Here is a 14,134-nt window from a genome sequence, read left to right as displayed (position 1 = left end):
AGCGTTATTGCTGTAGCCTGCAGACAGAGCGCAGTGATAATAAACTATTCATTAGCCTATTGAAAAATGAAATTGCAGAAAATAAAGTTACACTCTACTTTTGCTTGTTTACATTTCAGTCACTGGATGGCCTAATTTGTCTCGCTGGTAGAAAATCACCTAATTCAAAAATGTTGAATTGAAAATGTTTATCAGTTATTTTAACTGAGAAAGAAATTCTTAGAAAAATTTTCCAGTGCAGGTGAAGAGTTATTTTTTGTTAAACATGAATGAAATTTAAACTTGTGGAAACTACATTCTTCTCTTATTACTTCCATTATTATACATCACAGTAATATTTGGGCCAAATAGTGAACCACTGCATCACACAGTCATTGTATATAGTCAGCTTTCATGGTTTTGAACCATTATGCTAATCAGGAATACATGTTAATAAGTAACAGAGTCCCAAAATGCAGCACTAAAGAACATGTGTTTAACAGGGACTGTGTGCTAATGTACCGTAATACATGTAGACCTAATATGTAACCAGAAAGTAGTAAATGTTGGTAAGTGGTGAACTTGTATTGTGTTTGAACTTCACATGATTCGTGGAGAAACACGTGTACCTGTTCATATCTGTCTCCACTTTGCTCTCAGCTCATGGTGACGTGTTTTCCGTTAGACTCACTTTGTGCTCTTCCTGGTGTCTTGACCCCCTGGTGTATTTCATCCAGCAGCAGGCACATGATACAAAGCTACAAATCATTATGGTCTGGTTTTGAGGGTGTGTGTGTGTGTGTGCTGTGGCTGCACACTCGGTGGATCACAGGGGCGTGGCTGGACTGGAGGACGCCCAGAACTGGCTACCTCACTGTTTACCAGAGGTGCAAAGCAACTGTGTGGGCGCTGCCATGACACACGTCCCTACACACACACAGACACACATGCATGCACACACAAGTTAGACGGAATTGCATTATTGACTCTTACCGCAGGCTTTCCTGAAATATCAGCACCTTATGCTTTTCATTAGTGTGTGTGTGTGTGTGCCTGCACGTACCATTTGTGTCTCATTCTGACCCAGGCAGCAGAACCAGTCTTGTATGACCCCTATTCCCCAAATTCCCCTGTTTTCTTTGGTAAAACATGGAAAAACTTACTCTAACAGCCCCCCTTTTCCCTCCTTCCTGCTTCCTAAGAATCTGTCATGTGTTGTGAGTTCCTGCTCCCCACTACCATATATGGTCCTTCCTTCTGCCGTAGGTGGGTGGGTGCGTAGTGTCCAAAAAGTCTGTGGTCAAAAGCAGGAACATTTTCCTCCTCACTCACAGTTTACTGGTGCATTTTGTGGGCCACGTCCGCCGATGGAAAACAACAACGGAGTTTTTTTGTGACTTTTCAGGCTGGGTTGATACAAGGTGCCATGTTTTCTTCCCTGTTGTTTTAATTCTTCATGCTTTTCTCCTCCTGCTTTTTTATTTCTTGTAATTCTCATGGAGTCTTTTAGCCCGCGGATGATGCGCCTTTTAGCATCCTCACCGGCTTTCAATGGTGTAAACGCACACGTGTAGGTGCAGTGAGATTGGGTTGTAACTGCAGTCGTCTTGTGCAAGCAGAGAGATGGTAGCAGAGAGAGAGAGAGAGAGAGAGAGAGTGTGTGTGTGTGTGTGTGTGTGTGTGTGTGTGTGTGTGTGTTTGGATGGCGAGGCTGTGGTCCGCAGCCTGGGAGTCAGGCTTTGAGCTGTGCTGTTCATAGTCTGCTGATTTATGCGCCTCACAGGGAAATCTCTCATTTGTAGCTCTTTCATCTCGTTTTTCCCCTCCACTCTTTCTCTCTCTCTTTCTCTCCCTTTCTCTTTCTCTGTCCTCTCTCTTCTTCCCGCCGTAATGTGATTCAGTACAGCCGCTCATCCCAGGCGACATGCCATGCTTTGCTTGCACACCCTGCGCTCTCTAACATGAATGAGTCAATTGATGAATAATAAGATAGAGCAGAAGGAAAATGCTATCTGGATCTAGTCGAGCAAAAGAACTCCTTTTCTCCCCTGAACGTTTTCTTTGTAAGCACCACCCGGGCGCTTACACACACATTGAATGTGTTTGTGTCCCCAGTGCCATAATGCTTTTACGGACCTTTGTGTGTGTGTGTGTGTGTGTGTGTGTGTGTGTGTGTGTCTAAGCGCCTTCCACAACCGCCTTGTTTGAGTAGCCATGTCACTTGTGCAATTCTGTGGTGTCAAAACAGATCAGAAAGGTCTGGCTTGACTCCTGCCCCTACACACACACACACACACACACAGGCAGAAAGACAAACACACTCACACTCAGACACACACACACACACTGAAGGCTCGGTGCCAGGGCCCTTGGTGGTTGGAGGCTTATGAAAGGGTCGGACTGACGAGAGGTTGCCAAATGTACGGCAATAAGCGTAACAGCCAAGCTAACGAGAGTCAGAACCTCTGACACACACACACACACACGCACGCACACACTGAGAATGTACTGTCAGACTCTCAGGCTCTCTCAATAGTCACCCCCAGTGGCAGAGTAGGTAGAAAAGGCAGTGTGTGTGAGAGAGTTCAGTATATCAGTGTGTGGACAGAGGCTTTTGTTAATTGGCAAATGTGACAATAGAGCACGAGAGGATATTGATCTTCAATCGTATTCAGATCGATTTAACTCGTCATCCTTCCAGGTGTGTGTGTATGTGTGAGTCTGTGTGAGTGTATATTGATCAGCAGCAGTTCATTCACAGAGCTGCAGCGAAGAATATCACTCCGTTACTCTATCTGTGTTTGCTTCTTTCTCCTTGTGACATTTGTTGTATCACCGGCATTGCCCCTCGCTTTGGTTTCTTCCTTTTCTCCTCTCCTGATTGCTTCTTCCTCCTCCTCCTCCTTCTCTCTATAGAATAGTGAGAAACCTTGGAATGGTCTGGTCTGTTATCTGTTGTCTTGCTGTTTTGTTTCACTGTAGATTTCATCAAGCACTCTTCAGCAGCTGCTGAGACAAACACACAAACGAGGGTGCAGGGCTATTTTCTTTTCTCACTGATTTTTTTTTTACCTTGCTGTGTGCAATATACTGCATACTGCATACTGTATATCAGGTGGTTTAGTAAAATGCAAGACCAGCTCTGTTATAATTCACAAATTACAAAAGATACTTTTGATTTTGCATGAAAGCGTTCAGTGTTACTGTTTCTAAACATGAGTGCCAAGCATTTTGAGCAGATGTGATTGATCCATCCTTAATTAAAACTGTCATAGCATGCCTTAAAGGTGTAAATGCGTGAATTCTCTCTTAAAAAATGCAGCATTTCTTGCACAATTTGAGCCAACCTTTTTTTAGCAACTTTTATCCATTGGGGTTAAATACAAATTCCACCCACACTATCATAGGTGTTATTTCAGTCAACCTCACGTTTTCCCAGTTATAAAACTACTTTCTGTGGTGAATTTTTATTTTTTTTGCTGTTTGTAGATAGATTTCTCCCTCTATGGTGTCTCTGAAGCACTGACACTAAATCCTGACGTTTATGCTGTTGAATCTCCAGATTTGCTGCTATCAAACTCCATTGTGGCTATGCTGGAAATACGACGACATCCAAAAATTCGTGTTTGGCCCTGTTATCCATGAGAATACCAAAAATATGCCAAGTAGTAAAAACCTGCCCAGAAAAGCAAGGCACATTTCCAGTACTTTTTTTATTTATTTTTTTATAAAACAGTGTTTAAGTGTTTTTGAGTGGATTTTTCCCTCCGCAAATCACATTACAGTCAATCATAAATAAACTAAAGCAGATTTTGCTCACTGTAAGTACAGCTGACTGTATTAGTATGAATAGAAACTCATAATTTGGATTTTTATTACCTTGGATTGTCAACATCGGAGGATTCACTGCCTATGTGCTGACACACTTTTCCAAGTCTTGATGCCAACTGGGAAAAATGGGAGGCATATGAACACATTTTCTACTTTAATTACCACTTAGGAGACTGAATGGGGCTGTTTTGTCAGTCAGCAGCTTGTATTGTTGGTAAATAACACATGCACATATAGTAATAATCTGTGCATGATCATGTTGTCACTTGGGTCAGAGAGGAATTTGTGACGTAGATTGATATCTGAGGTTGATCGGAAACTTAAACCCACTGATGAGTTTGTTTGTTTTGCTTGTGTTTTTTTCCTTTGATACATCTCATCAGTTGTGGGTAATTTGGTGTGTTTGCATTCAGTACGAGAGGATGCAGCGGTGACAGATGGAAAGGGAATGTGCAGGATAAAACAAAGGCGGAAACAGAGGGCAGGAACAGAAGAAGGGGAGGAGGTAAAAAAAAAACAAAAAACAGGGACAGAAATAAGGTTTACGTTAGTGGCTGGCGTCCGAGATGATTTTCCATATCAGCAGGCCAGAGGGAGCGGGCAAATATGATTTTCTCCTCAACTCGCCAACAGAAAACAGACAGTGAAGGGAGGGAGAGGGGAGGGGAAGGAGGTGACAGGAAAGAGGGGATAGGGAAGGAAAAGAGGAAAAAAGGAAAGGAATGAGTAAATGGAAAAAAATGGGGAAATGGGGGAAGGGTGGAGATCTGAGAGGGGGAGATTAAAGAGCGACTATTGGAGGAAAGTCAACCAGGAATGCGGAGTATTTACACCACTAAACATACTAATCAATAGCACTACTGTTTGAAATGTGTGTAACTAATTTTTGCAATGTCTTTAATGCGCTAACTTCTATGGCCCTTGGAGACACTTCAAGTTGCCTCATGTAATTTCAAAAATGCATGGCTGCTCAGCTGAAAACCGGCTTTCTTTTCTATTGTCTGTTGTAGCTGATGAGGTACAGTGAGCAGTGTGTGTGTGTATCAGTCTCTATTTGACGTGTGTGTGTCTGTATATGTGTGTGTGAGAGTCTGCACTGCCGGGGGGGGCTTGTGAAACTAGCCTGAGTCTTATATGAGCTGTGTTTTATTATGACTGGCTGAAAGGCCACTGATCTACAGTTGTACAAGGGAAGACGATTTGGAGGAGAAAAAAAGACTGGAGAAAAAAATAACACTGTAAAAATATCCTGTCTGAGAGAAGGAGACAGGACGAAAGAGAGACAGAAAGAGAGAAAATAAATGTCTAGAAGGGAAAGTTTTGGACCAGTCTTTTTTCCTCTTTCTCGAAATTTATTATGACTGCAGAGAGTGAAAATATCAAGGGCAAAATATAGATCATATATATGTGTGTGTGTGTGTGTGTATGTGTGTATGAGAGAGAGAAAGAGAGAGAGATTGGCAGACAGTTGAAGGCACTTGTGGTTGTGGTTGAGGTGAGGTACAGTACGTGTGTGTGTGTGTGTGTGACTTAAATGCGGACTGTTGTGGTTGTGGTAATTGTCTCTGATGCTAGGCAGCATTTATGGGTAACGGCCCAACCCACTGCCGCTCTCTCTCTCTCTCTCTCTCTCTCTCTCGCCATCCAGTGACTAATTACCTGATTCCCCATGGATTTGTTTCCTCCATCCCCTACAACTGTTCGGGTTGTTCCACTAAATGAGAGCATGCAGATAAGTGGTGATACACTCGAACAGAACTGAGCCTGTTCGCTGAAACTCTAACAGGATCATCTGAGATTGCTCTTGGTCCTGTCTTAAGAAGTGGAAATGGGTTTTTACTCCAAGTTGCATCGCCAAATATGATTCGTCAAATATTTACCAGGGTGTTACCAATAGCAGATGTAAGTGTAAGAGATATGTTGAAAAGACATGTGCTGAGAATAAAAAGATGCTATCATTTTTGTACCTACGCTTCAACTAATTTTCTAACATGCTCATTTCAAGTTTTCGCTGAAGTTCCTCTCAGCCCATTGTTATGTCTAATTGCCAAACCTGGATATAGCATCTGTTGGAGAGCGTGGTGTTGGGTTTACAGCTTGTTGACATCTTTGTTCATATCAGAAAGTCTGAATTTGGTTGCAAGGAGTAAAACTTGAATTATGCTTTGGGTGTCACGGTGGAGACATTTGTGTGTTTCTTTGTATTTACATCTTGAATGTCATCTACTTTTTTGAACTTCATGTTGAACCCACCTCCCAACCAGAGTTGAATCAACCAATCAACTTGCTTGACTTGCAGGTCTGCAGCACACACTGTTGATAACTGGCTTCTTTGCGAGCAAACCATAGTTACCCATAACACCTTTCTGTGTGGGTTCGCAGAGAAGTTAACATGTATCTTTCGAGAGGCGTAACTCCAGCTTTATCAGAAACCACAGCAGGCGTTTAGACCAAAAGCAGTCCCGTGCTAAAACAACTCAAGGGGCTACAGTCCAGGAAGTTCAGTTAGAGCTATAGATCCATAAGTTTAAAGGGTTTACAGATGTCAACGCACTGAGCTACACTGAGATTAATGTATTTGATGATACCACATTGCTGTCTGACAAAAAGTAAACCCTGGTTCAACTTCGACTTGACAGATCATTGCAAACATAGGACACTACCTATTCTAAAACATTCTTTATGTAAAATTATTTTCTGTATCTTTACCAAAACAGGATTTTTAAGTGCAATTAGCGACACCCCCCACTTCAAGTTTTGTAAGCGTCTGTTTTAAGTTTCGTGTGTCACTCTAGCACATTAGAGCCGTTTGAAGAATTACAGTTTAAATTGCCTCCACATAGCCTTTGACATTCAGCCACCGTGGTTATCATTTGATGCTAACGCTGACTAAGACTGGCACCAAAATAATAACAACAGTCTCAGGTGAGAATGATCCACAGTGACAAATTCTCATTTGAGGGCTCAAAAACAAGTTGCATGTCAGCCACATGCCTCAGGCCCCTGTTTTACAGTCATTCAGAGCAGAATTGAGAAAAAACAGTCCTGCTTTTTATCTAATCATAATTTTAAGAAGGAAAAAAAATCAGATATGCGTGCCACATGTGAGGAGAAAAAATCATCAGAATTGGGATAGTTCCAGAGGCAGTGTGAATGTGGCTTAGAGGGATTAATTTCTCTAGTGCAGGTCATGAAATTTCATTTTTCACAGCACTGCTCGTTAATATTAATACCATCCAGATCTGCCGTGTCTGACTTTTTGCCTTCTGCTGGAGTCTGAAAATGTTATATTTCGGTAATGTTAAAACAATATTTTGACTACCATGTAATCTATTTAGAAAATTAAGAATACCATGTCCACTGCCTTGTTTTTTTGTGACACACACATTGGGACACAAATGGAAATCACAGGCATTGTCAAAGAAAGGCAGGCGGGCATTAAGCATTTTCAAATAAGTGTGAAAGAATAGCATGAAACATTTGTCATTTATGCATTTCCTTTTTTTTAACTTTTGAGGAAGTTTGAATGCACATCTGCTCTTCTAAAGTTTAAAAGTCATATTTAAGAGCTTGTGAGTGCTTCTTCTGTGGTCTTGCTTGCTGCTTGCCCATTGGCACCTCAGTCGATCCTCCCCACCCTGCTTGTCCTGAGGTAAAATTGTATCAGCGAGCACCCCTCTAACCTCCAGCCTCTGTGTCTCTCAGGTGCTTCCTTCATGGGTTCCTTCCTGGCCAGCAGTCTGGGCTCCCCGCCCTCCCACCCTCCACACCCATCAGGACCCGCTGCCTCCCCCTCCTCCCCCTCATACAGGGCTGGAACCCATTCGAGGGCTTCCCCTATCTGGTTCCCCCATTCACATGAAGGTAAGACACACAAACACACACACACATGCATGAGGCAGCCCGGAGTGCTTGGGTGTGTGGTTAATCCAGGGTCTTGGTTTGGGATTAGATTGAGATGGAGCTATTAAGTGGTTTAACCAACACTGAGCTGAGGCCAAACACGCGCAGCAGTGATGCCTCAGATGATGCTACTTATAGGAACACACACACACACACACACACACACACACACACACACACACACACAACTCTCTTCTGGCTCTGTATGTCAGCAAGCATGCGGCTTTGTGTTTGTGGCTGTGGCTGTTTTCTAGTTCAGAGCTCAAGCGTTGGGACGCTTTCAAAACTGGTGCATGACCAAAACCTTCCTCTTCCTCTTGCCCTAACCTACAAACACACAAACAAACACGCAAATACACACACCTTCATGCAGTATAAAAATAACATCTCATAATCTGCAGCAATACAGCAATGCACTTCAGGGTCCTTTCATTTACTCCCCTCCTCTCACTCAATCATCTCTCAGCCCCCCCTACTCTCTTTTAGGGATGAGTTTTAAGTTTCATGAGCTCCTACACCCCCCTTTACACACACACACACACACACACACACGCACAGAGACTGAAACTTACCCCTATTTCCACCATCCTCTCCCTCTTCACAGCCCCCTCCCCCTCTGACCGCAGCCCCACCCTCAGGGCCCCTTCTGTGCTAACCGACCTCCAACGGCCCCCTTCCTGATCAGACACACACATGCACACAAAAATGCGCGCATCCACACGCATCATGTCCTCTTTCGACTGTTAACCGTTTGTGGTCAAAGAGTGAGCTTCACTTAGTTATCTGTCCCTTTCAGGTATGTGTGTGCATGTGTTTGTGTGTGTGTGAGGATTTCTCTTTTGACAGCAAGATGGGTTTAAAGAGATAACCTCCAAAAGGGCTTTAACAGAAAGACAGCTTCCGCCACAGGCTGTATTTCTCAACTAACTGAAAACGGTCTGAATCAGAATTTCATGTTTCATCAGTTTTTCACTAAATGTGAGTAAACAAAAACACCCAGTCTCTAAACATTGTTGCTGAGGAATCAAATGGAAATCAGTCAGTGTTCAGTACCGACCGTAACTTTTCTTCCCTCTTTGATATCATGCAAAGGAATGCTCTCTGACCGCCGTACTAACAGGCCATTTTCACTGCATTTTGACATGTCAAAGCAGGAAAAGCGGAGGTGTAATCAATAACATTAATAACGACTGCATTCCATTCAGGTGAGGCAGATCCAACATCCTGCTATTGTGCAGGAAAAACTTACTGGGACAGTGAGTCATTGTTAATGTTATTAGTTACACCTGTGCTTTTTCCTTCTATGACATATCAAAATGTCTGCTGTGCAGAATGGCTCTTCTGACTCATTTGAAATTGCATAAACTGATCCCACAAACCATATGACCAAACAGTAGCGAGGTCGCACATTTGTCCCTTTCCCACCAGTTGCCACTGTTTGGACAATCCGCTGATTTATTCGTAATCAACCTTTAACAGCTTTGTGCCATAACAGCAAGAGAAGCAAAAGATGAAGAGTCCAAATTTCTCTGGAGGAAGGTGCTGTTTATGAAACCGTTTGCATTTCCCTCCTATGAGTTTTAATTTGTTACATCCTGTTGGCGAAAGAAGTGTACACACCAGAATTTAATTTGGGCAAATAAGTCAAACATACTGCCGCTCACTCATGGAGACAGGACATTTCTCCTCTGTGGCCCAAAATTGTGATGTAAACTTACAAGATGGACTTGCAATGGAGATGTGTTTTTACATAGAAATCTCTCCTGATGCAGCTTTAAAGCTTGAAAGGAGACATGAGTTTTGTTTGTACAACTGCCTCATTTGCACCTCATCAAGCGATAAATAGCAACAGTTAAGCCCTGAAAATGAGCACTAATGTCGCCCGGAGTGACTGTCTTAAATCAGATTCATAGAAAGAGTCGGAGGCAGGACTTCAACGTGAACGCAAGAGAGAGCAAGAATGTGTGTGCGGAGGGAGAATGTGTGCGCTATCAGACAGATTTTGTGTCTGTGTGGCTCAGCTTTGATGTCTGAACGCACACACACACACGTTCTCGTGTGTGCGCACACTCACATGGACGAACACGCGCACACACACTACAAATGATTGTTTTTAAGAATTCAAGCCAGGGAGCTCCGGTAGGCGGTTTGCCAGCTGGCCACGGTCCAGAGAGTGGAGCGTAGCCAGCACAGAGAGAAGAAACCTGGCTGATCCGTGCACACACTCACACACACTCACATAGCAACAGACATATTCACGAAGAAATGCACAGTTGTGTTTGAAAAACAACGCATATTCCCTCAAATACACAAACACAAAATCTCTCTCTCTCTCTCTCTCTGTCTGTCTGTCATACAAACAAACCTATCCGCTCGCTCTCCTCTACCACACCTGTCCTTGTTTTTTGTCCCCTCTCTCATGTGCTCCTCTCCTTACCTCCCTTTCCTCTTCCCTCTCATCCATCTCAAAGCTCTTCACTTCTCTTTCACTTCCTCCTTCGTCTTCCATCCCCCCCCCCCCCCCCCCCCCACACACACACACACACACACACACACTCCCCTCTTACCATCTCCATACGCTTCACAGCAGCACCAGATTGGGGGCATTTCATATTAACAGCGCTGTTCTTCTGGTGTCTCCTTTACTTTTAGTGTCTTCACATCGTTTGTTCAATCACTAACCTCCTCTATCCTTTCTTCCCTTCCATCCCTCCTTTACTTTCTTCCTCCCTGCTTTTTTTCAAAACGGGTCCCTCTCCTGTCTTTGTTCTACTCTTCTCCTGTCTCATCTCCCCTCCTTCCCTACCTCCCTCCTGAGTTTTATCACTCATCATTACCCGGGGGATTGGCTTTAGATGGCTGATAGAGCCTTTTGGCTAATTGTCGCTATTTAGATTCACTGGTTGTTAACCAGTCAGAGTAATCACACACACACACACACACACACACACACACACACACACACAGAAGAGTGTACCCATTCATGCATTCACATTACAGCATGAACACGCAGACACACTGAGTCCCACACACACATGCTGGGAGCAGTGAGGGGGTGTCAGTGGTTTTGCAGTGCAACTGTGGAATGCGTAGGATGAGTTTTTATGGAGTGCTGTTTACTTTGGCCACCACCGTTAAACTTTTAACGGCTGCCAATTAACGGGCCGGCAAGGACACTCTGTGGGGCATGAAACCAGCTGTTGGAAAACACACACACACACACACACAATCCAAGCCTTTTGGCCCTGTAATGTGGAGTTGTGTGCCTCCTGTGGTGTGTGTGTGTGTGTGTGTGTGTGTTTGTGTACTTGTGTATGAGCTTGTGTGTATGTGCGTTAGCCTGTGGTGATTTTGCTTTTTTTCCCCCTCCAATAACACCTCCCACCTCGACCATCACAACAACCCCACACACATATGCACCCATGCACACCCACACCAACCCTCACCCACCCTTACATTCATCGGCCCCCATTAACACAACCACCAAGACCTCCGCTATCTTTAAAACTATAGTTCAATGTCCTTGAAGACGAGGAACAGAGTGGAACGACCATTCACCTCCCAGTGACCTCCTGGGAGGACTTTGTGTGTGTTTTAAGGAGGGGGGTTTGCGATGCTTTAACACTATTTGTCTTGGGTTTTGGAAAAACGTGTCATGTAGAAGAGCAAATTCCATCCAGTTAAATGCTGCAAACACTTGGCAGTAGCTGTCGGCTGTGGTTTTTGTCACCACTTTGTCCACTGTAAATAATGTCAACTCATGTGGCGTGTTTGTGCAAAAGTGCATTTATGGTGAAAGTAGCACTAACTGGCCATATTTTTTCTGCGTTTTCCAAAATGGCCCCATTTCATGATAGATTGTGGAGATAAACTGTTTGTTTAGAGGGCTGCTGAATGTCAACACTGCGGAGAAACATCAATTCTTCCTCGCTCTCCCTCCCCCTGACAGGGTACCCCAGCTATTCAGGAAGTCTTGCTTCTCCTTTTCTCCCCATGAGTCCTCTGGATCACCATAGCAACGGCCTCTATGGACAGCACCGCTTCTATGAAACTCAAAAAGGTAGGTGTGTGTGAATGTAAAAGAGTGGGGGGAAAAAATTGCATTATATATATTTGCCCAAACTGCTTAATCAGCACTCACCACAGGAGCAAGAACAGCTGGTAACTGGGGGTCTGGTTTTTCAAGTTGGCATCTTCTCATTTCTTTTCCTCCATATATCAAAGGAACACATTTTAATATAGTGATTTTAATAAAACTGTATGCAAAGTAATGTTTTAAACTTTCCAGCTAATAGAAATCTCTTAAGGAACCTTTAGCCATCCATTTTAAGCATTCTCCTCTCCTCACAGATCACTTCTACCTGAGAGGCCTTCCTCCCCAGCCCCCTTTGCTCTCCTCCAGTCACAGCCTTCCTCCGCTGTCCAGGACTGCCCCAGGCCACCCGCTTGGCTCTTGCAGCCGAGAGACGGACAATGGGGGAGGAGGCGGGAAGAGCACCAAGGATGTGGGTGAGAAAGGGGTTTCGTCTGTGTCAAAAATGAAGGAGCGATCGAGCAGCAAGGAGCGGCACCATGAGAGCAAAGACAAACAACATCAGCTTCATCATCACCATCCCCATCAGACAAACCCTGCCACCACTCCATCCGGCCACCATCACCAAGCTTACCCCCACTCTCACCATGCCCTCCTTCCTCACCTGACACCGCAGGGCAGGGAGGAGGACCACAGACACTCCCTGGAGAGACACAAGGAGTACAGAGACAGTGACTCGGGCAGTCAGGAGACAAAACATATGAGTGCCTGTAAACTGTCCAGTGGTTCGGCATCAGAGACTGGCTCTGGAGGAAAGGGTGGAGCACTGAGCAGCTGTAGTGGTGGTGTGTCTGGCAAACCTCCGTCTGGAGGTGGCCGGCGGTGCTCCAAGGATGGACCCATAAATGGGGAGATGAGGATCAGCGAATCCTCTGCTTCTTCTAATGAATGTATGAGAAGAGGCGCAGCTGCAGTGACAGCAATCTTGGCATCTCCAACCCCCCACTCTGTGGCATCCTACTCCATGCCTCCTCCTCCCCCTCCGCCACCTCATCCTCATGCCTTGCACATGGGCTCCACAGTGGCAGGAGGGTGGCTACACCATGCACATCACCATCCTCATCCTGAGTTTTACTGTTCCCCAGCCCCTCTTACACTCACACCCTCCAAAGATCCAGCATCCACCCCTGTAGGGTCTGGCAGGGAGGCTAAAGTCACTGGCCCAACTTATGTGCCCTCAGTTGGGCCACTGGCAGACCTGGCAGCCACTGACTGTCATGGAGCAGGAGGAGGTGGGAGAAAGGGAGATGACAAGAGTGGAGAAGGATCCTACGAAAGTCCCTCTCATCACCTCAGCCGACTTAGTAGTTGCCAGAGGAAGGACAAATCCCTGCCACACCAGCAGCATTTGGGATATGGCAAGGCAGACAAACCTCCTGACTGGAGCCACCAGACGCAGCAATTTCACAAACCCAGCTCCAACGTGAGCTCCCAGCCTGAGCTGCGGTCCTGCAGCCTGGACACATCTTCATCCTTCAGAGATAAAGAGATTGTGGATGATGTTTACAGGCCTTCACTCCCACTAGATGCCCAGGGGACACACACTGGTGATGGACAGGGCACACCGAAAAATAGCCCAGATACCAGCACACCTCCCTTCAGGGACTGTTCCCACTCAGGTCCTCATCCTGAGGGGCGGGTGGGGTCAGGGGCAGCGACTCACAGGGAGGGTCAAAAGGTTGCAAGGATACGGCATCAGCAGCACAGCAGCCACGGAGCAAGTACAGAAGAGAGGGCAAGAGATGGGGGTCAAACGGCATCTTCCTGGGGTGCTCGAGGGGGCTGCCAAGAGGACCAGAGAAAAGGTTCCCATCATGCATCAGGTGGTAATAGTGAAGTAAGAGGACTCAGTAACAGAGCTCCAAACAGTGACCAAGGCCAGCCCCATTCTCAACTGCCTCCACCTCTATCCCGCTCCTCATCGCATTCCTCCGAGGGTGAGGGCAGTGCTATGAAGAACCTAATGAACTACAGCTCCCAGCAGCCCTTGCTGCTGCCACAGCGGGGCCCCTTCGGTGGTCTGGGCTGCCTCAAGCCAGGAGAGAGAACAGAGAAAGGGGACAGAGGAGGAGCTAAAAGCAACACCTCCCTTCAGGACCCTCCCAAACCATCGCTCCCTCCTCGTCGGGGCTCAACGAATGAGGGAGATAGGGGTGACAGAGGTGGGAAGGAGATGGGGGAGGCAGGTGAGGGGGAAGTGCGACAGCCTCCAGTGGGTATTGCCGTCGCAGTAGCCAGGCCCCCCCATCGTTCTCCTGACAACACCCCTGGACACAGCAGACAGGGCAGAGTGCTGCCCAGCATGAAAGGTCAGACATCATTTAAGCG

General features: G+C 45.6%; 1 protein-coding gene across 1 annotated transcript in view; it reads left to right on the top strand.

Annotated features, from left to right (window-relative positions):
* bahcc1b (BAH domain and coiled-coil containing 1b) overlaps window positions 1-14,134 on the top strand; it is a 52,164-nt gene that overhangs the window by 14,527 nt on the left and 23,503 nt on the right. Inside the window, exons 3-5 of the mRNA XM_038735559.1 lie at window positions 7,516-7,674; window positions 11,663-11,773; window positions 12,064-14,115. Coding sequence (XP_038591487.1) covers window positions 7,516-7,674; window positions 11,663-11,773; window positions 12,064-14,115 — 2,322 coding nt within the window. The remainder of the gene's footprint in view (window positions 1-7,515; window positions 7,675-11,662; window positions 11,774-12,063; window positions 14,116-14,134) is intronic.

Source organism: Micropterus salmoides, unplaced genomic scaffold (assembly GCF_014851395.1).
Source record: "Micropterus salmoides isolate LMB-PRFRI ecotype aquatic unplaced genomic scaffold, ASM1485139v1 Ms_hic_scaffold_21, whole genome shotgun sequence".
NCBI lineage: Eukaryota > Metazoa > Chordata > Actinopteri > Centrarchiformes > Centrarchidae > Micropterus > Micropterus salmoides.
The sequence above is the reverse complement of the archived record's forward strand: the minus strand, read 5'-3'. Positions and strand labels throughout refer to the sequence as shown.